The sequence below is a fragment of the Podarcis filfolensis genome (genome assembly GCF_964270895.1).
Source record: "Podarcis filfolensis genome assembly, chromosome: 3".
NCBI lineage: Eukaryota > Metazoa > Chordata > Lepidosauria > Squamata > Lacertidae > Podarcis > Podarcis filfolensis.
The window spans coordinates 77,567,734-77,591,187 of NC_139606.1; the positions used below are offsets into that span (position 1 = coordinate 77,567,734).

General features: G+C 38.7%; 1 protein-coding gene across 1 annotated transcript in view; it reads left to right on the top strand.

Moving 5' to 3' along the window:
• RYR2 (ryanodine receptor 2) overlaps positions 1 to 23,454 on the top strand; it is a 246,664-nt gene that overhangs the window by 155,467 nt on the left and 67,743 nt on the right. Inside the window, 12 exon segments of the mRNA XM_083606142.1 lie at positions 100 to 175; positions 4,017 to 4,143; positions 6,012 to 6,127; positions 7,121 to 7,185; positions 7,643 to 7,764; positions 11,331 to 11,380; positions 16,365 to 16,425; positions 17,537 to 17,775; positions 19,420 to 19,501; positions 20,818 to 20,948; positions 22,136 to 22,456; positions 22,959 to 23,199. Coding sequence (XP_083462268.1) covers positions 100 to 175; positions 4,017 to 4,143; positions 6,012 to 6,127; positions 7,121 to 7,185; positions 7,643 to 7,764; positions 11,331 to 11,380; positions 16,365 to 16,425; positions 17,537 to 17,775; positions 19,420 to 19,501; positions 20,818 to 20,948; positions 22,136 to 22,456; positions 22,959 to 23,199 — 1,631 coding nt within the window.

The window sequence follows — 23,454 nt, forward strand, 5'->3', positions numbered from 1 at the left end:
GTGAAGCTAACTGCCATATCCTAAAACAATAAAACAAAAATGCATAACAAGCATGACTTAAGATTAGCTGTTATGAAACAAATCCTTTTATTTCATCAGGCTATGGCTGAAATGATGGCTGAAAACTACCACAATATATGGGCAAAGAAAAAGAAGATGGAGCTTGAAGCAAAAGGTAAAGAATTTGCTTATAGTTTTACAAACGTATGAATTATTAGCTTGGGTTTCCTAACCATAATCATTAATTTTAAAAAAAACAGGATTGCAATAATTCACCCAGGTTTTTAGGGTATAGATTCAGATATACATATGTTTAGAACATATAAATACATTCTGGAAGTTAATAAAAATATTTGGCCTGAGTAGTACAGCAGGGACCAGGGTTTGTTTTGGCTTACATATGTATGAAGGGCTACATATACTAATGATACTATGCAAAAAATACAAAGAAATCATTGTGCATTTTGAAGATATTGATTTGGGAATAATTTTGGAACAGAATAATACTGATACACAGTATGGGTTATCCCACCTAGTAATTCTTAATGTATATATCAGCTATTAAATTTTAAAAAATAAGGCCTCAGAGTTTTTCAAACCATGTTATTTCCTACAATATGCATTAAAACATACACAGACAGAAGCCATCCAAACACCACTTGTCTTTGCCAACCATTTTAAACTCCTATCCCACCTCATAATTTGCTATATCTACTTTTTAAACCTTTCAATGCCATGTTCATTTAGAATACTATGTCAAAATCTAAAGGCAAGCATTTGCTTCAATGTCTTCCTTGCCTTATCCAAGTTAAAGTGCATGCCTTAGTAGGTAAAAAGATGTTGCTAGCAGAGAATACATTAATTCTTGACTGATGCCCACAATATAGAACTGTGAGAAATTATCTTTTAGCTAAATGACAACCTCATAACTACATCTTGTCAGATTGAGGATTTTCATTCCCAACTGTAAGTATGAAAACAGATAATAGAAAAAAAGCAAAATGCAGTTTAAAACCTCAGAAGATAAAGTCAAGCGTTGCCTGTTTTAGCAGTGAGGGGGTGGTAATGTGCTGGAAAGTGTGTTTAGCTTTGCAAAGTTGAGTCACATTTTTGATTCTTCTTTCCTTTATGCTACTGGAAAAGTTTTAGCAAAGATTCATTTCTATCATAGCAGTTACAGGCAGGGCAGGGCACAGGGCAGGATTTAGGTTTGATGAGGCCCTAAGCCACTGAAGGTAATGGGGCCCTTTATATGTCCAGCTGTCCTTTGTCAACAGCAAATCGTTGCTGTTTTTTGTGTTGAATATCTGCTATATGGTAATTTATGGACCTAATAGGTATCTAAAGCCATTTGCACATAACAAAATATGTATTTTAACAAAGTAATTGTTGAACTGAAATACAATTAAGATGTATATTAATAGTGAAATAATTATTAAGCTCTAACTTAAAATGATTGGTGGCCCATTACTTACATCATTACTTACAACACAAAACACAGTTGCTGTATGTAGGTTTTATTTTATTTTTTGGAAATGTACACCCAGGGTTTTTTCCCCTTTAAATTTTTTTGGGGCCCCCAAGAGAGTGGGGCCCTAAGCTGTAGCTTGTTTAGCTTTTACGTAAATCCAGCACTGGCAGGACAGAGGGCAACTTTGCTCTTGTGTCTTCTGATCACTAAGTGTCACTGCTGGTTCCTGAGAGGGAGATGGTGAAGAGTGGGGAATTCAGAAAGGTGTGGGAGTATGGTGTCAGGACACCAATGCTGCACACATTCCATGCCTCATCCTTCTCCCTAGGAACCATGAGGGATGCCTGATATTTGGAAGGCAGGTGGGCAACGCTGCCCTGCTTGCACCGATTTCTCCTGCTAGGCAGACATATTGCTTGCCATCCTCTTTAATATTTGTATTCAACTGTTAAAACAGCATATCAGAAATGCATATAATATATCATGTGCTGACGTCTTTAATGTCTGGTCTTTAGTGGGTTATTAGGCACTCATTTGGTGCTCTGTTCCCTTTTGATGCTTAATATCTCTGTGCAAAGAATAATGGCTTTAACCCCCAGTGCATTGAAAAAAGCACTTTGGAGAAGCAGAAGTGATTCTCTGACTCCCTTTTCAAGAATGCTAGGTGGGGAGAAATTCATTTTTTAAAAATCCATATATTAACCCTACAAATGATGAGGTAATGAAAGAATAGTGGACTTGCCTCACGAGTAGTGCATAGATTTAAGTTGATTGTGTTATGCACTGGGAGATGGAGCTGCTCAGCGCCCCTCCTCCCTCGGGCCTTGGGAGGAAGAAGATGCAGACATGAATGGTTTGGATTAAACAGACCACAACTTTGTTGAAGGAAGATGAAGTACGTGCATCAGCTAAGACCAGTGTGAAAGTGGTTAGTTGTACTCCCTCCCTACAAGATGCTTAGGGAGATGGGCATAGTTAGACCGCTGTGATATCTTTCTTGTGACACTGAAGCCAAGCCCAACCTCTATCTAATAAACTAGTCTCCTTGTGAGGAGAGGCAGGTGTGAAGTGGTTACCCATATTAGCTACCTACAGTGGTGCCCCGCAAGACGAATGCCTCGCAAGATGGAAAACCCGCAAGACGAAAGGGTTTTCCATTTTGGAGGTGCTTTGCAAAACGAATTTCCTATGGGCTTGCTTCGCAAGACGAAAATGTATTGCGAGTTCCTGCGGGGTTTTTTTCCTCCCCCCCCCCCTTTTCCCAAGCCACTAAGCCGCTTATCAGCTGATCCGCTAAGCCGCTAAGCCGCTTAACAGCTGATCGCTAAGCCGCTTATCAGCTGATCCGCTAAACCGCTTAACAGCTGATCGCTAAGCCGCTTATCAGCTGATCCGCTAAGCCGCTTAACAGCTGATCCGCTAAGCCGCTTATCAGCTGATCCGCTAAGCCGCTAATGGGCTTGCTTCACAAGACGAAAAAACCGCAAGACGAAGAGACTCGCGGAACAGATTCTTTTCGTCTTGCGAGGCACCACTGTATAAGGCAGCTCTTTCTCTGGGAGAACTCCTCCAGCCTTAGGAGTGTCTTGCTATTTCCCATCCCACATGAAACTGATCTTCTGGATACTTTCCCACTCTCATTCTGTTGTTGCGGTCTCTCTTTCACCAACGTGGGACCTTAGCAAGCATGGCCCCGTGCCTTGTTTCTGTGAGGCACCTGCTCTGGCCCAATAATTCTTCCTCTGCACCCCACAAACTTGCCATGGCAGTGAGGACCCCTTGATTCTGGCATTTGAATTGTCAAATCTTTTATGTTTTTAAATGTTGTACTTTTTTGCATAATGTATATATTTTTTTTACCTATGACTAAACCGTAATGTGCTTAATGAATTATGTGTTGGGTTGAAATAACGACAGACAGGTAGCGAGTGTCATCTGGGAGGCATCTCTCGAGCAAGTCTCAAGGAGCCTCTTTTATTGAATATTACAGCATTGCCACATATGTGATTATTGCTGATTGGTTAACTCAAGTACAAAGCAAAGGTTGCATTAATCACCAATAGATTAAAGACTGGGAAAGGGAGCACAGAACTAGACAGGCATGAAGACCTCCTAATTAAATTATAACCAATGATTAATATAGTAAGACTTAAAACAATTACTAATGATTGATATAGGAAACTTAAAAGAGCATAATAATCACGTTCCGTAGATGTGATCAACTATGCATTAAGAGCGGGTCAAAGTACAATGTTTTCCTGAACTCAATGTGAACTGAACATTCTAAGGTGGTGAGTGAATGTCTTAGTATTAGAACGGTTTGTGCAGCATTATGTGCAGGAGCGAAGCTTAAGAGCAAGACTTTCCATCAGGCCACAGTCATGTATAGGATCATAGCATCCGGCATCCCATCAATTATGGAAGTTCATTATGGGCATTTTGGAATAAAACAGTAATATATCCCTCTTTGAAGTTATTCACAATATATCCTAAGTTGGCCACCCCTCAGCCTTAACTATGGTGTCATTTTTCTAACTTACAACAGTGGGAGGAGGAAACCATCCCTTACTTGTTCCATATGATACACTGACAGCCAAAGAAAAGGCCAAGGACAGAGAGAAAGCACAAGATATCCTGAAGTTCCTACAGATCAATGGATATGTGGTCTCAAGGTAAATTCTAATCTGTGTTGCAATAGATTTTAGGTAAAAGGTAAACAATGCTGAGTTAAACCTTTGCCATATGGTCTGTGTATATTATTTATTTATTTATTTATTTAATAATACATATGCACACAAAAGGCAGGAAGTTTTGTTTTTGTTTAAAATGTGAATCAAGTAGTAAATCTGAAATATCTGCGAAGTTCTTTTTGTTTTCTTTCCTGTTTCTTTTTTTTTTTTTGCATGTTAAATTTTTATTGATATTATACATATATACATATAGACATATACAAAATCCAATATATAGATTACACATAATATATCCACTCCATAAATCATAAGTACAGTTTTAGGCTCTGCCGAGCCTTGAACCTCCCTCCACTCCTTTGGTAAGTATCAGATAAACTCTGTAGGCACGTATTTTATCTCTTCTAGATAATAACCCGTTACTGTTAGAGTTATTCCAGTCCCGCCAGTGTCTTTTATAATTTGGTTCCAATATACATCCAATATTTAACCCAATTGTCATGAAATTTCTGTTCATCTTGATCTCTTATTCTTCCCGTTATTCTAGCGAGCTCGGCATAATTTGTCAGTTTAACCTGCCAGTCACTTATATTAGGTATAGCCTCCGTTTTCCAATTTTGTGCTAACATGATTCTTGCGGCTGTTGTGGCATATAGGAATAGTACCTTATCTTCTTTTTTAATTTCTTTACCCATCATTCCTAGCAGAAAAGCTTCAGGTTTTTTGGGAAACGTGTATTTAAATTTTTTTTTAAGTTCGTTGTAAATTGATTCCCAGAATCCTTTCACTTTGCTGCATAACCACCACATATGGTAGAAATCACCATCTACCTCTCCACATTTCCAACATCTTTTATTCTGTAACCTGTAGATCTTAGCCAGTTTTCTTTCCTGTTTCTGAACCTTTCCTGAACACTGGACGGCAGCCACAAAACCATGGGGAAGAATTCAGCACTGCACTCTTGTGAGAGTTTTTGTCATTCAAGCATTTCTGCTTCCAGGTGGAATGGCCCTTCCTCTTCGCCCTTGCACTCTTTTGGGGGTTCCCCTGAATTCCATTGTGAATTTGGGGGAGCCGGCTGGGTGTAGGGAACCTTGTTGCACTAAGAGGAGCCCTTGTGCTGGCATCTGGTCAGTTCAATCTGGGCCTAAGTCTTTTACTCAGAACAGACCCATTTAAATTAATAAAGATGACTAAGTTAGCTTCATTAATTTAAACAGGTCTACTCTGAGCAAAATTTAGTTGACTACCACCAGTATATGTGCATTTTTGTTTGTAAAACTGAAATGCTCATGAAGTAGTAATGCTATAAAAATGACACATTTCTCATCCTAAAACAGCTGAAAGCTGTAAAGGCCACCCAATCAGTCTTTTTCATCAAATCCTTAAAATAAGAAGGATGGTACAGGAGGAATATAAGGGAAATTCCTGTACAGTGGTGCTTTTTTCTCTAGTGACAGTTGATCTGTCCAGCTGAGGGGATACAGATAGTTGATTTGGATGTAACCTGAAGATATAGTTCGCCACCAACCAGAAGGGAATAATAATATTGAAGGAGAATTAGGGAGAGGACAACCTGAGTCTCATATTAAGACTTGCCAGTACAGTGGTTTAGGTTAACATCTGAATCATGGCAAAATGATGCCAAACTGAAAAGAGAAACAAAAATTAACGTAAAACACACAGAAACATTTTTTGCTGTATTAATATGAGTTTAATCTAAATTACTTTAAAAGTATATGCAGGTAGGTGAATATACAACGCAACAGCTAGCTTTGTGATAATTTTCAAGTTTTTGTACAAAAATCTATTTTTTGGGTTCTAAGTTTGAGTGAAAGCTCTTGTCGTTCTAGAGGTCTAAAGGATCTAGAATTAGACACGCCTTCTATCGAGAAACGATTTGCTTACAGTTTTCTTCAGCAGCTGATAAGATATGTGGATGAAGCCCATCAGTATATTCTGGAGTTTGGTAAGTCACTGTAAATAAATATTTTGTATTTTAACATTGGTTAGAGATCATGGTTAGTGAGGAAATAACTTAGCCATGAGCCCCAGGCCAAACCTTGAATTAGCTTGGCATGGCATCAGAAAGGGCTGGGGAGAAGCAAAGTGTCTGCGAGCTCCTCTCCTGGAGAGGAGGTTTGGCTTAGCATGTCATGGTTTGGAGGACCATTACGTCCTCCAAAAAATGTGGGAAATCATTAAGTTTTTAACATTAGTATTACTGTTTAGTAGAAAAAACGAATGAGCAACTTCACATCATACATCACATGTTCATATAAAAAGAATGTGGGTCTTACATAAATAGATCATAAAGTTCCTAAAGAAGAGAAGAAGAAACCATTCGGTATATGTCTTAATTTTTAAACAAATATAAAATGGAAGCAATCTGTCTAGTTTAAATAAATTTCATACAAGTATGCAAGTGAGCATTGTCTTGAAAATTTATGTTCCAACGATTTATAATACACTCCAGCGTTCAAGGTATCTATTTGGTGACTTTCCTTCCTTGTTCCTTTTTTAAATATGCAATATTCAATTTTAATATGCAAAATTAAATTTTCACCTACACTCATGATTTGGGTGGGGGTTGAGAGTAGTATTATCTAGTCTGATTGTTTCTGACAGGCACTGTCATTTCCTTGTCCTAGTTACTTAAAAGAAAAAGTGGAAAAAAGAGGCATGGTGTTAAGTTCAGTTTGGAGGCTGATTCAATCTTGAAATAGTAATGGAGGAACTAGGGAGGCTTGAGCTATGGTTTTTGCAAGCAATTATAGATCGCTACCACTGAGATTAAACCAGTTGTCACACTTTTGCTGATAAAAAGGGAGAAACCTGTTAGGGATAAAATTGCTACATACATACCGTATATTAATGTATGCAATTCAATATATGAGAAATATGGTTTAAGAATAATAGAAAAGGCTACATTTTAAAAAAATAATTATCTTTTCTTATACAGATGGTGGCAGCAGAGGCAAAGGAGAACAATTTCCTTATGAACAAGAAATCAAGTTCTTTGCGAAAGTAAAGTATATTCTCTTTTGCCTTTTTTATTGCTATCAAATGTGTTACACATAAAGCTAGTGGAGATTTAATGTTAGGCGCAGTGAAGAACCTGGGACACAGGTTCATACTCTTGTGCTGGGTATTCATGTATGATAATAGAAGTAAAATGCATGGCTAAGCTCAAGCGAAGACATTGTCCCAACATTTTACATGCCCTGTAGGCTTTCCTTTTGAGGGGGGGGCGTGCACCTTTGGTGTCCTGAGCCCATGGGACCGGGCAAGCAACCTGACAGACCTTCAAGTAGACTACTTTTGCTGAGTCTGTTCACACTGGTACTTGGTGATGATGTCAGAGTTAATGGGGATAGCTCACTGTCAGATCTAGAGAGAACCATCATGAATAAGAATTGTGGGAGATGGAGCCTTGAGATAATAAGTGTCCCTCCCCCCATTTTTTCTCATGTATTTATTCCAGGTTGTACTTCCTTTAATCGACCAGTATTTTAAGAACCATCGCCTGTATTTCCTATCTGCTGCAAGTAGGCCTCTTAGCAGCGGGGGGCATGCCTCAAATAAGGAGAAAGAAATGGTGACAAGGTAAAAAAATAAACTATAATACCCAATTAGCTTACTACAAAACACAGACAGATTTATGGGCATACATACCGAGCTAAGAAGAGGGAAATTTACATGAAGAAGGAAATTTACATGGAGATGTCTATTTCACAGCATGATCAGCTCCCCAAGACTTTAAGCTTAATAATTTCCTTGTCCTTTTCTCATCTCCACTACTGTTTCCTAAGCTCTTTCTACTTCTCACATTGTAACTGCTCAATTAGATGGTTCATGTTGGAGAGGGGTTGGGCTGTTGATTTTTTTCTTCTTTTGGTAAAAAAACTAAAACAGTCATTAGGATGTTTAATTGGCAGATTTTTTTACTGAGGGGTGCATAAATTGAACTACAAAACAAAGCCCCCCTTTTTAATCTTGTTTTTCCAATATGTCTGTTAATGGGTTTTTTAAATGTCTGGAATACAAATCCCTTTTAAAATATTGAGGCATCTTCCGTATTCTAGTATTAACTTTCACATAACATGTATACAGAATGGTTGATCTCACCAATATATTCAACAAATTTTTCACTTACTTGGTTATATAGCAGTTGCCTGCATACTTTGTTGGGAGGGGAAATGCTACAAATTTTTAGCCTATGCTGTTGAAATGCCTACCGGTGGCTGCCAACCAGTGCAATAGACTTCCACTCATACAACAGGAAGTGCTCCTCCTTTCCTACCTGTTGCAGTCACTCACACTCCACCCCACACCCAAGTCTGCTCTGAAGGCTGGGGAACCCTCCAGAGCAGATATGTGTAGGGGGCGAGGTGCTACAGTGAATTCTAGTGAGAGACAGTAAGGAGAAGTCTTTTTCCCCCCCCCTTTTAGGAATTCATAAGCCTCTGATTATCCCAAATAACATGTATTGCCTTAGAAGTGCAAAGGCAACCTCTGTACATGTGACTCTCAACTCAACTTACATTCTAAGGGTAGCATGTAATGCCAAAATTGGGTTCAATGGAAGGTGGCATTGCCAAAGTATTTCCCCCCAGATGCCTGCTCCCTTTCTATTATTTATTTGTTTCTTTATTGCTTTGCACATAAATAGCATAAAGGGACGTGGGTGGTGCTGTGGTCTAAACCACAGACCCTAGGGCTTGCCGATCAGAAGGTCTGCGGTTCAAATCCCCGCAACGGGGTGAGCTCCAGTTGCTTGGTCCCTGCTCCTGCCAACCTAACAGTTCGAAAGCACGTCAAAGTGCAAGTAAATAAATAGGTACTGCTCCAGCGGGAAGATAAACAGCATTTCTGTGCGCTGCTCTGGTTTTCCAGAAGCAGCTTAGTCATGCTGGCCACATGACCCGGAAGCTGTACACTGGCTCCCTCGGCCAATAAAGCAAGATGAGCGCCGCAACCCCAGAGTCATCCGCGACTGGACCTAACGGTCAGGGGTCCCTTTATCTTTACCTGTGCATGTAAAGCTGAATGCACACAAGTTAAATGGGCGTGAGTTGCGAGTTACCCATACAGTGGTACCTCGGGTTAAGTACTTAATTCGTTCCGGAGGTCCGTTCTTAACTTGAAACAGTTCTTAACCTGAAGCACCACTTTAGCTAATGGGACCTCCTGCTGCCACGGTGCCGCTGGAGCACAATTTCTGTTCTAATCCTGAAGCAAAGTTCTTAACCCGAGGTAATATTTCTGGGTTTGCAGAGTCTGTAACCTGAAGCATATGTAGCCTGAAGCGTATGTAACCCAAGGTACCACTGTATTGATTCTTTCTCGGTGTTAGTCGTGAGGTTCTTGTAATGTGTTTTATAACATAGTTAAAAATACTTCATGAAATCTCTAAGCCCCATTCATTGTGCAATGCTGAATGAGCAACAGGAGATGCATTGCTGAGAATGGCTGTAGCTCATTGGTTCAACCTCCAGCATCTCCAGATAAATCTGAAAGTGACCCCATCTGAAACCCTGGAGAGCCAGAGAAATGTAGACCCATAGTAAGCAAGCTGGATCAATGGTCTGACTCTGTATAAGGCAGCTTTCTATGTATATTGCAAAAGTTGTGCTGGATTGTTGAAGAAGTAGTTAACAAAGACTTACCTTCTTTAGAAAGTCTTTTGATTGACGTTAACATTGCCTGTACAGTAGGTTATACAGTATTTTCATTTTGTATCACAGCTTAGGATGCAGGCAGTTTAAGTAGTAACTGGTGTTATGTGTCAGAGGCCAGGAAGTATACTTTTCTTTTGAGTGGCATCTGAAGAGGGAGGATATTAATTCTGGAAGATGTTGCTAAGAGCCCTCAGAGACAGGGGGCTGTGCAGGCAGCACGGCTGAGATGAATAGGCTTGGGTTTTTTTATTATATGGGCCTGAGGAATGTGTGGCAAGGCAGACCATTGCTAGTGACTACTATTTTTATAAATTAATAATTATTAGTGAAGGGGATCTGGGAAAACTGGCAATTTTTAAAATCTGATTTAATTTGTGTATGTTTTGAGTATGTTACATTAATTAATGTCCGTAATAGCCCTCGTTACTATTATAAAAAAAACAACTGAATTTGGTCATGAAAAGTAACATCATTTATGTCAAGATCTGTCCATTTCCTTATACCTTTTGTATTTTCTGTCTCCCTAAGCCATGAGAGTTTTCATGAGCACCACAGTGACTCAAAACACATTGAGTGGGATTCACCTCATGAATCCACGAGTGAAAGCCCTACACAGAGGCTTCCATTTGTGCAACAGGGCTTTCCATCCTCTCCTTCTCCATGTGACCCTTAAAAAAAGACGGGGGATGTTAGCACAGAACCATGTGTAGGGGAGGAGAGGGGGGGGAATGTTTTATGGTTCTGCTCATTGAAGATGCTTCCTTTCACAGAAAGAGCCCTTCTGTGAGCAGAGCTTGTGTTAGGTGAATGGAAGAACTTTCCATCAGTGAAATAGAACCTTTGGATTGAAGCCATTAAGTAAATTCATTGTTCATATCTACTTTGGATTTTTTTTTGGTTAGTGATTGTCCAACTGAGTGAGATGTTCTTAAGTCCATTTAAATTAATAGGTTCAAGCACATCTTAATAACTTTGGGTTGGACAGCAACTGATGTTGGTTGTGTGTTAAACAAGAAAATTGTTCATTAAAAATAAAGGGAAGTTTTAACATGATTACTCATTTATAAATTTAATATATTTTACCACCAAACATTTATATTTGTCTCAATCAGAATCTTTTATCGCTTCTAAAATTGCAACGATGATATTAAACTAGCCTACTGACTGCATTTTGCTTCCTAAAATTTCAGTGACTTTTTGTTGGTGGTGGTGAGATTTCATTAAGGACACTTGTATAAATAGTCATTGTCAGTTATTCTCTGTTTAATTACGATATGTGCTTACTTAACCATGTTTGTCAAGAGCTGCTCTTGGAAACTTTTATAGTACTCTCAGTCCTACATTCTGCTCAGAGACTGAATTCTTTCTGCAAAACATCATGCTGCTTTTTCCTGCTCATATATCAGCTGTTATTTTTCTTTCTTTCTTTCTTCCTTCCTTCCTTTATTTCCTTTTCCCCTCCCTTCTCTTTTATTTACCCCTTGTCTTCAGCCTATTCTGCAAACTTGGAGTTCTTGTCAGGCATAGGATTTCACTGTTTGGTAAGGAGACCCTTGACAAATTCTTGTGTGAGCATCCCTTGATTTTCTTTGCCATTACTTGCAACTATGTATGTGCTGCTTTGATGTATGCTGCATGACTGCATGTCCACGAGCAGGGATAGACAACGTGGTGCTCTCCAGTTTTTGAACTACAATTCCCATCAGCTCCAGAAAGCACGGCCAAAGGTCAGGGATGATGGGAGGTATAGTCCAACAACATCTAAAGAGCACCACACTGGCTACTCCTGACCAAGAGCATGAACTTTGTGGCCCACTAAAAATCCCTTAGGGTAGCCAATAATATTTATGTGGTAACCAAAAAGTTCTGTAAGAAACTTTGTGTTTGACTTAAAAGATAAACAATTAAAAACAATTATCTTGTTAAAGCAATAAGGCATCAATTTATTGAGACTTAGTATGAATTTATTCAGTGCCTTATTTTCCATAACAAAAAAAATTTTTTTTCCTTCCGTGTTACTGACAGTGGGAAGTACCACATTCATGCATATATGGACCATGGAAATTCACCCCAATCTAGTAACTTTATTCCCCACATCCAGTAGAGACTATCCATTTGGGCAGCTCATTAGGGAAATGCTGTGCTGGAAAAACAAGTCCTCCCACTGCTCTCCTTTCAGTACATGGAAAACTTGCATGGCATTCTCTGTTTAAGGGTAAGGAAAAATCCCATGTAAATTGGCAGAGTGAGTTGGCTGGTCCATTTTCACAATACAACAGGGGTTGCATATGCAGAATGAATTATTGTTCCAGAGCCCTAGTGCAATAATTTACTCTTGGAAAGCCTCTCCTTTTGCATCTCCCCAACTGGAAGGGTGTGAAGATCCAGGAACAGGCGAAAGTTAATTACAACCTAGATCATTTCAGAAACATACATTTGAAATGGTTTACTGATACGTTCTGTGAATGTATTCAGCGTCACTTTTCAGATTCTCATTGTCCCGGATAAGCCATGCAAATATTATTTAGCTAAGATGACAGCTAACATAGAAGAATTCACCTGAAACCCATCATTTTTTTGCGTAATATCAAGAAACTGAATATAATGCTAGTGCTTGACATTTAGCAATGCTCTATACCCTAAGCAACCTATAATGTTATTTAACGAGTTTGTTTGAGATGGCAATATGGTTCAGTGTCTAGCTCCTTTGTGCTATTTCTGACATTCTTAGTGTGCAACTCAATGATGCTTTATATACAGTGATCACTTGAATTGCCTTCCAACAGCCAGACCCTAAGGGGTTTTCTTTGGTCCCTGTCCTGGTGCTAACAGTGTGCTGAGTTGTTGCAGAGGCCAACTGAGCTTTGCATTACTAACAGTTTAAACCCTATACATTTATTGTTTAACCATTAAACATCTGTAAAGTCAGAAGCAAAAGAGTTTGCTTCTCATACAGGCTTTGGGAATGAGCTGATGACCCTGTTCCTTTCCTGCCAAACTACGCAAACTCCTTTAACTATACAACTGTATTAAACAATGGCAGACTGGGGGAAGTTCACAGATTGGGTCTTAACACAGATGAGAAAGCCAAGACTGCAATCCTGTAAGCCCATTAAGATCTACTTCTGAGTAGTTGCACTTATTCTTTTATTCTTAATGAGTACCTGGATTTCAGCTCCTACAAAGCAAGGGTTTATTCCTCTTTGCAAAGTTTTCACATTTTGCATCTGACACGGGGCAGGGCTTTAACAATAGTATATGCAGAGACTAACTCCTTAGGGGTACCTGATCTCATCTGAACCCACTACAGGGTAGATGCATCCTGGCTGCTTGGAAGAAAAGAAGGGAAAATGGGGAGTAGGGAACTAAAATTGAGACATAAACAGGAAAGAGAAGTACGCTAAAGGGAACTGGAAAAGAGCAGTGCTTTAGAAAACAGCAGCTGTTTGGACCCAGGAATTCCTATTGTCTGGTGTCGAAACATTGCACTCATCAATCACAGTTCTAACTTGACCCATTGACTGAAAACACTGAAGGAGCAAAAATAGCCAAGATGACTCATCTCACAAAAGTTGCTTAGAAGGCTGCCTGCACATTTTGCTTCATAAATTTCCTTCTAGGAGAGCTGGAAGCTTATTTTAAAAAACATGAAAGGTCAGAGTCTGGGGCAAGCAAGGACCCTGGTGCAACTGTTTCAATTACCCCATTATAATGTGGCCTTGAGCTTATGTGACTGTAAGCATTTTATTGCAGCTTCGACTTTTATTATATAGTTATTGATTATACATAAGGATTCTGGCCAAGCATTGCCTTGATCTAGTTGAGAAGCTTGCCTGAGTTTGGTCAGATTTGGGGATTTCACACGTCCCCTTCATCTAAACCTTGGTAGCTTAGGGTACCACTTCGGGTAGCTCAGGCATTGCATAGTTTTCTCTGGCCTTAATATCAGGCTTTGGAGCTTTTTTCTGAGCTGTACTTAGCATCTAGCAGTTGAACAAAAGAAAAAGAGAAAGATTTTTTTAAAAAAAATTCTCATGCAATTTGATTAGCTAATTCAAATCAGTTTCTTTTACCTGGAATACAGAGGATACAAAAGTGTATAAATAAACACGTAAAAAATGTAATCTATTCGTGAAAGGAGATACTTTAAGATAAAACTAAAAGGCATTATAAGCTTGAAAAGTGCGTCTCAAGCCTTATAACAATGTAGTTTCATGGCAGCTCTGAAATTTTGCACATTTTAAACATGAAAATTGAGCTCCAGATAAAAAATGTATCTGTTGTATTTAGTTTTGTATATCTCAGTGGTTCAGACATAGTTTAGTGAGAACTTTCTCTCTTGCCCCTTTCCCTTTTGTTCCTGGTGTGATGAAGGCAAGGTTTGTCATGTTGAAACGACAGAAACCTGTTGTTGATTATTACTGCCTCTGAACGCAGACGACAAATGTGGCGCCAAAATGGGGCCACCAGTAAACAAGAGGAAGGTATCAGCATGCGTTGGGGGGGAACCCCACTGTTTGCATAAGTAAAGCAAATCTAAGACAAACAAAAAACAAGCCCAGTGAAAGTCAAGCATGCTCTGTATCCATAGAATGATGAATGGCAGTTGGGGGGGGGGAGTGGAAAACAGAGCATGATAAAATGTAGTATCCTGTCCCTGAATATGCACATTCCTGTTACTAAGTGGGAATATACTGTTGCAAGTCCCACAAACGATGTAGTTGTTGGCTATTTTATATTTATAGTATAGCACCATAAAGGTAATACACTTTCCTTCTTTCTTTAGATAGTATGTCTTTAGTAGAAATTGGTGCTACTGTTGTATCTCTTATATGGGATTTGCTGTATAATAACTGCTTGTGTAATAGTGCAATTATAATTGTGTATAAAATTGTAAGCCATATCAACCTGACCTTGTGCAAAGGTCGTCAGAGGTGAGGCTTATATTTATAAGGAAGAGGGCTTTTTCAGTATTGGAATTTTTCACTAAGGAGTTGTGCCTGGTACCAACTTTGCCATCTTTTAGATGCTAGATATATACCTATCATATAGACATTTTGAACCATTTAGAAACATTTCAATACCCTACATATTTTTCAGAAACAGATTATTATTTTCACTTTTATCTACCGTTTCTTTGGTTTATTGTTATTTTCTTGTTTTTAATTTTGCTAAGGTGCCTTGTATTCAAGGCGGTATATAAATGCTTTAAATTAATAAACTGATATATACCAATATAATTTTTTGTTTGAAAGTAATTGGAAACAGATATAATTTTTGTATTTCTAAGCTCTATCCCTGTTTTAATAAATGTTTAATAATTTGGTCTTCTTTAGCCACAGTTTGTACTCTCTTTTAATTTTTATTGTGGATTTCAGGTTTCCTAATAAAAATTGCAGTTATCATTTAATTTCAACATATATGATTTTGCATAGGTTTTAGCTCATTTGCTCTCATTAAATTTGTCATGAGATTCCATTTATACAGTTAGGCCTTTTGCTTTTCTTCTGGAGTCTGAAAAGAATTCTACATCAAACTTAAAATATTTGCAAGGAGGACAGCAATCTGATTTTAAAGCATTAATAACCCACACACTTTAATTAGTTTTACATATATATTGGCTCAATATGGCTTAATACTGCTAACACATTAATATAAATGGTGTCATCACAACCTTGTTCTGGTTTTGCCATTATGTGGAATCTACACAGGAAATAATTCCAATAACTTTAGGAACAGATAGCATGTTTCTGTGCTTTATAGTTTAGTTGATCATATAATACCAGTGCTGCTGTTGGGGGAAAAAAAAGCTCATTCCTTGGATCCCAGCTGCAATCCTTTCTATATCACAACACCTGCAACTCACAGGGGATATAATCCCACAAAAGTGAAACAATTTTTAGAACTCACTTTTTAAAACACCTCAGAGTGCTTATGTGTGACTGAATTGATTTCTGGGTGTTTACCTTTGACTCTCACTTGAACAAAATATCTACTATATAATGGCCCTTCAAGAGAGTGTTTTTTGATATCAGCATCCCAACTATAATTGAAAAAGGATTTCTAGAAGTTGAAAGCTCATTAATAAAGTTATTTGGTATATGGTAGCTTTAGTTTCAGTAGTGGTATATAGTAGCATCTATATAATGATATACAGGCTTCTAAATTCAATGCAGTCATACAAAGAGTGAGGAAAGGATACTGAGGTTTCTTTTTTAGGTTGAATTACAAGCCTGCCCTATTTAAGAGATACATAGATATAACTGCACTTATAAAATCACATAAATACTGTTTTGTGTTGCTCACCACATTCATGAAATATGTTTTGTCTGCTTCAACCAGCTTTATGGTGCTTTTAATAATTGTTTCTGCTTTTGGCATTTGCTAAAAGGGTTGAAACAATATTTTAGTTAATATTCTATCAACGATTTTCATCTCTGATGTGCATTTCCCCACTTGTTAATTCACCAGAAGAATAGTTAGAAGAAAGGAATACTATAATTACTCTCTTATCTCACCTCTCAGGAAATGATGCAACTTCAATAGTCAATTGTCTGCATATCTTGGGACAGACTTTGGATGCAAGGTAAAATGCTAAGCATAAGTTCATTGAAGTATTGTTTCGATTCCAAAGTAAATAAGTCACTAAAGTTGATTTGGAACACAAAGCTCAATAGTTTATTTCATATTTCTTTCTTTCTTTCTTTCTTTCTTTCTTTCTTTCTTTCTTTCTTTCTTTCTTTCTTTCTTTTTTATACTTCCTTTCTGCCCAAGTGCCCGAAGTGGTTCACCATTTTAATACTAAAGCAAATAAATAATATAAAATGTTAAGTTGGTTGGGGATGGTGGAAGGGACAGTTAGCATTGATTTATTAATTGTTTTCTAAACAACCGGGATTTACACATAAGATTATTTAAAACAGTAAAAAACAAAAACAAAATGGAGAATGGAGAATTGTTTCTAATCTAAAGTATTAGTAATTACTTCAGTCAGGAGAAATGTATCCATGCCCATGCCCATGTCTATTCCCTAATGAAAACAGCTAATCTTTTGTTTCAGGCTTCCTCAAACTCAGCCCTTCAGATGTTTCTGGCCTACAACTCCCATGATCCCTAGCTAGCAGGACCAGTGGTCAGGGATGATGGGAATTGTAGTCTCAAAACATCTGGAGGTCCAAGTTTGAGGGAGCCTGCTTTAAATGGTTAAAACTGGGACCTTTTTGCTTGTATTCTATAAAGCCCTGTGGACATTGATGGGTCATTATAAATAAATAGATAAATGAAATATGCTGAAACATTTTTCATCCTCTTGACACTAAATTTTAGTACTGGTTTGACCTCATTTTATTCTCAAAAATGTCAGTTTTGATCAAAATAGCTGGGTTATGCTATTATTAGAAGCTATAAGCCTGCCTTTTTGGTTCCAACAATGCAGTGTAAATATTGTCGATGTAAAATCAGCTCAAACGGCCATATGTTATATACAGTATTTTATCTACCATGGGTATGATTAATGCAATAGTTGCATGATCTGCTGCTGCCCTCTTGTGCATTTTTCTCATTACTTACATTGATTGCTAAAGAGCTTTTTCACAGGTCTCCACCCTTCTATTTTATATATTGTGGGGACTAAGGAATTTTATTCCTTTTGTATATTACATAATTTAATATTATTTTATGTGCATATAAATATGTAGGACAGTGATGAAGACAGGACTGGAGTCTGTCAAGATGGCTTTGAGGACGTTTTTGGATAACGCTGCAGAGGACCTGGAGAAGACAATGGAGAATCTTAAGCAAGGGCAGTTTACGCACACTAGGACTCAGCCAAAAGGAGTGACACAAATAATTAACTATACCACTATGGCTCTTCTGCCAGTGCTATCTTCATTATTTGAACACATTGGACAGCATCAATTTGGAGAAGATTTAATACGTAGGTATTTAAATAGAAATATGAGGTACTTCTATATCACCAAGTCTTGAATATTTTGTGTTTGACATTAATAAAGCCTGGCTACTAATATTCCAGGCATTTACTGTAGGCAGTGCCTTGATTTAGTTGCAGTTGGTCTCAATAATTTTAGCATAAATACCCCAGGATTAATGTTATTAACTTACATATTCTATTTCTGCCTTTGCCACAGTTCTGATTAGTGATTATCTACACATATGAGAAAAATGGAAATGTCATGACACTGCCATTTGTTTGACTACGGACAGATGGCACTGTGAATTTCAGTGGGACAAGAGACAGTGGATGGGGTGGCTCAGGCAAGCCACAGACTGCATAGGTTGCCACATTTCAAGCAGTGAAAAGCTGGACAGAAACGTTTTTGAGCAAAGTAGTTTGCCCATAGTTGTTGAGCTTTTCGGACACAATCAAGGAAAAAATAAAATATGCTGTTTGTGACCTGGACATTTGCCCAATTTCTGCACAGACACTGCTGCCGACTGTGGTATTCCTATGTCCAAGAAAATATGGATGTATGGCAACTCTAAGACTGCAGCAGCTGTACTGCTCTACTGGCTCCTCCTTCTACCACTTCTGGGATCCCTGCTCCCAGGATTTAGATTCCCAGAACAGCTGGCCAATTTAGGGTTCTGTGGCTGCCACCACTCCACTTATGATGATGAATTAGGTTGAACAAGGTGGCGGCAGATGATCTGGGGAAATGAGGCTGGTAGAAGCGGATTTTCCTGCCACCGCCTCCCCTGGCAGTTTCAGGTTGGGAGCGCCTGCTGAATGAGGGTGGCTATTGTGCAGGGGACTGTGGTGGAAGATGTGATCCTTGCAAAAGAGGTGGTGGCACCTTCCATGAGTGGCACTTCAACTTTCCATGCAATTTTCAGGAACCCGCTTTCTTCCCTGGGCTACAACCCATCATGTTCAGGAGGGTCCGCTGCCCTTAAGGAAAGACATCTTGAGGGAGAGGGAAGGGGGGGGGGCAGGAAAGTCAGCTTTCTGCAGCTCCAACCCTTTGTGTCCTAGAATTTAGACTCATTCTTGGTATGTTTGATGTGACAATATAACTTTTATTTCATGATGGAATCGTTTTTTTGTTTTTGCATATTATAATAATTCCATACATAATACTTAAGGGACGCAAGTGGCGCTGTGGGTAAAACCTCAGCGCCTAGGGCTTGCCGATCGTATGGTCGGCGGTTCGAATCCCCGCGGCCGGGTGAGCTCCCGTCGTTCGGTCCCAGCTCCTGCCCACCTAGCAGTTCGAAAGCACTCTTAAGTGCAAGTAGATAAATAGGGACCCCTTTATAGCGGGAAGGTAAACGGCGTTTCCGTGTGCGGCGCTGGTGCTGGCTCGCCAGCTGCAGCTTCGTCACACTGGCCACGTGACCCGGACGTGTCTTCAGACAGCACCGGCTCACGGCCTCTAGAGCGAGATGAGCACGCAACCCTAGAGTCGGACACGACTGGCCCGTACGGGCAGGTGTACCTTTACCTTTTAATACTTAACATTGTTTAAAATGGTTTCCTGAACATTGCCTTCTCAGCTGTGTTTTGCATATCGGTGAAGTGACTTGCCTTTAAAATGCTTTCTTTTATTTCCATTTTCTTTAGTGGAAGATGTTCAAGTCTCTTGTTACAGAATATTGGCCAGCTTGTATGCTCTGGGGACAAGCAAGAGTATCTATGTGGAGCGGTAAGAGGGAAACACCAAAAACGCTACCAAAAATGTCTTGTGAACTTTTAGGGTGGAATCCTGCCTCTGTTGCAAATCTGGAAATTTTATCAGTCACTTCAGTGAATGAAACTGTGTACTCATTTTAAACTTCCCATCCTGCCAAACATGGCTCTATAGAGCCGTTAGTGGAGTTAACAGTATTTATGTCAAACAGCAACAACAGCAATATAAAATCAAGAGCTGAAAGGGGGGGAAAGGGGGTCAATATGGCTAGTAGATTGAAGACATAAACACTTATACCAGTTCATGTAATCAAAAAGTGCTCGTCTCCAAAGACCTACTGGAACAAAACAATTCTTAATTCACTTTCTAAAGGTAAAATGCCAGGCTGTCTTGCTGGATCTGTTTAGGAAGGGGTTCTACAGGAATAGTGCATTTGGTGAGCCATGGAGCCAACTTCCTGACATGGATGGCATCACTGTCTGCCTGGATGGGGTGGGGGATGAGGTTGGGGAAGAAACTGGTGGCAGCACCAGATTGGCAGCAGTGGTCTTGCCAGTGCATCTGGATGACTCTGACCTTGCTGCTCTAGCCCATCCAGCTAAGCGGCGGCAGCAGCAGCAGAGGTGTCAGGATGCACCAATGCACTGCTCCTGGGTTCCACAATTAGGGTGCTGCTGTTGAAAAGACCTGTCTCTTTCTTTTAACCATTCATCCAGCATATGCAAAGCAATGTAAAACTACCCTTCAAGTGGGTACCAATGGTACTTTTGGAACTAATTTAATTTTCCAAACAGTTTTCAAATGCTGCCCCATGCACACCACATTACAGTAGTCTAGCCTAGGCTAGAGGTTACTATGACATGTGTCATAATAGCAAGTGCACAATTTCCTAGGAATAGTTACAGCTGGTGGATCAAGTTTAGTTCGTTGGTAATAGCTATTTTCTGCCTTCCGAGGTTTCAGCTGTTGATGAGAGTCATCCTCAGCTGGCATAGGTAATGGGATTACAGACCCAACAAATGGCTACTTTCTTCAGTTTATTAATCCCCTTTTTGTGTAACCCAATAAATAAAGGCCGTATCAAGTGAACCTGCCTTGTTTTTTAAGTTGTGCATCAAACTCCCTGCTCTGAGGTCTGTTGCCTTCAGAAATAAAGTGGATGGCAATTATTGCATATAGGGCTCTTTCACTGGTTGTATCTCTGTTGAGAATATTAGTTGGTGTCTACTGGCTTTCTGGTTCCAGCTGAAGATAATTATATTCTCCTGAGCTTTCAATGGGTGGTTTATTTATTTCTGCTGCTTCTCTAACTTGAATTTTTGATTCTGCAGGCAGCGCTCAGCTTTAGGCGAATGCTTAGCTGCTTTTGCTGGTGCCTTTCCTGTGGCATTCTTAGAAACGCATCTGAACCATCACAACACACATTCTATTTACAACACCAAGACTACAAGAGATAGAACAGGTACAAAAAACGGCTTCCAACATAAATTTCATAAATTATCCAGACACCACTGCTTATGTAGATGCCTTTCATTTTATGACCTTCTTACGTGTTAATGCCTGCTGCTTTTTTATATTTGCTTAGTTCCTTGGCGAGTGCCTAAACTTCTAAAGGCATATTGTCTTCAGTGGACAATATGGAGTTAAGAGGCAGAGTTTTCAATTGAAATCAAGGTGACTTCCTGTTAATATGGTTGATACATTGGTAGTTCAAATGTCATGATAAACCATGGTTTATTGTGATGAGAATGAACTGCAGCAGGCCTTGGGCTCACTTATTTGGCATAAGGAGAAGAGTAGAAGCTTTTTCTTTAGTTTTTGATTAACAGTAGTTGATATCTGAACTCTAAATTGTTGTTATTTCAACAAACTGGGTTTTTTTTTGAAATAAACCAGTTTAATAAACCATGATTTGAGGTTAACCTTGTTTTAAACAAAACATCATTATTTCCTGCTTTTGATCTCATGGGTGATAAATTCATAGTTGTGAAAGTTCATTATAAATATGCACCAGAAGTTCTTGAAATCTGGGCTCCATCACAATCCTCCCCCTTCCTCTTATCTTCCCCTCTCACTCATAAGGAGATTTTATTGATCTAAAGACAACTCGGCTGTTATCCGAACTGATGAGTGAGGCTTCCAAATATGAATTGCAAGCTACAGTTTGATCCCAAATTACAATTTTCTAATTGTAATGGTTTGGTGTTTTGAATGTAATAGTAAACTATGTTTTGATGAAGTAAGATAATATTTAATGAAGTGAGTGAAGGAGTAGGAAGAGGGAGGAACACTAAAAAATATGGTTTGTTCCCATGGCTTGGAGGGTTGCTTGAACAAAGGTTTCAAATATATGCTTTCAATTCATTTTGATTATTTACTTTTAGATTGCATTAAGGTAAATAATATTATTTGCATATTTAACAAAAATTATAAACCTCTTATTAGAACAAAGAACCATTAAGTGATGTTAATAATAATGGATGTTAAATCACATCTCTTCGTAATGTGGATAAAAGTGTATTTATGTCTTAACTAAAATACTAGTGATGTATGAAAGGAAAAATCTGATCAGGATAAATATAAGAGTTTGTTCATTATTGGTGTCAAGTAAAGTTTTTTTTTAATTGTTACTGATATTATTTCTTTTAGGTCTTAGCTTACCAAACAGTGTAGAAGAACTTTCTCCGAACATTCCTTCTCTGGAGAAGCTAATGGAAGAAATTGTGGAATTAGCTGAATCTGGCATTCGCTACACACAAATGCCTCATGTAATGGAAGTTGTACTGCCTATGCTCTGTAGCTACATGTCACACTGGTGGGAGCATGGACCAGAAAGCAATCCTGACAATAGTGAAATGTGCTGCACGGCTTTGACTTCAGAGCATATGAATACCCTTCTAGGAAATATACTGAAAATCATACATAATAATTTGGGCATAGATGAGGGAGCCTGGATGAAGAAATTAGCAGGTAAAATGAAAGAAAAATAATAATATGAATTATTTAATTTATTTTTGCTTGGATTCCATTGCTATGCAAATACTTAATACAATTCTGGATTTTAAGCCGAACAAGGATACATTAAAAAGAAATAAGAAATAGAGAAATGTAAACATAGATTATTTCAGCAGACAGATTTCTAATTGATTGAAGAGTGTTAAATGGAAAAGACCAGCAAGGACAATAGGCTGTGGTATTCTAAATTATCAGACAGTGTAAGTAGTTCTAGTGATAGGAACAAAGAATTGACAAGATTTTGCAAAAGACTGGATATAGGTGGAATTGAACAGAATTCAGTAGGCGATTCCAGGTTTGCATGCCTTTGAACTGAACCAGGTCCTTGACAGTGAAACAGATGTTTGGAGGAAGAGAGTAGTCATTGGAATATAATATACCTACTATGGGAATGCAACATCTTTTAGTATAGTTTCATATATTAGTATGCTATAAAATTAATGAATTCCTTACATAGTGTTTTCTCAGCCTATCATAAGCAAAGTGAAGCCTCAGCTCCTGAAAACGCATTTTCTGCCACTGATGGAGAAACTGAAGAAAAAAGCTGCAATGGTTATATCTGATGAAGAACATTTAAGAGCAGAAGGTCGAGGAGATATGTCTGAGGCAGAACTCCTCATCCTAGATGAGTTCACAATATTGGCCCGGGACCTTTACGCCTTCTACCCATTGTTGATTAGATTTGTGGACTACAACAGGTACATGGCTTATAAATCTATTCATTTATTTATTTCATTATCTATACTCAGTTTGATGGAAAAACACACACCTCAAAGCAGTATTTTGGGGTTCCGTGAGTCTGTGATCCACAAGTTGTAATCTCTTCTCTGCCAGAATGATTACACACCCAGACTCCTCACTCTTTATCAGAAATGAATAGTGGAGAGAACAGGTGGGGAAGTACAATCTCTAGTCCAGAAAGTTAAGATAAATGCAGGCTTTGGTAAATGCTC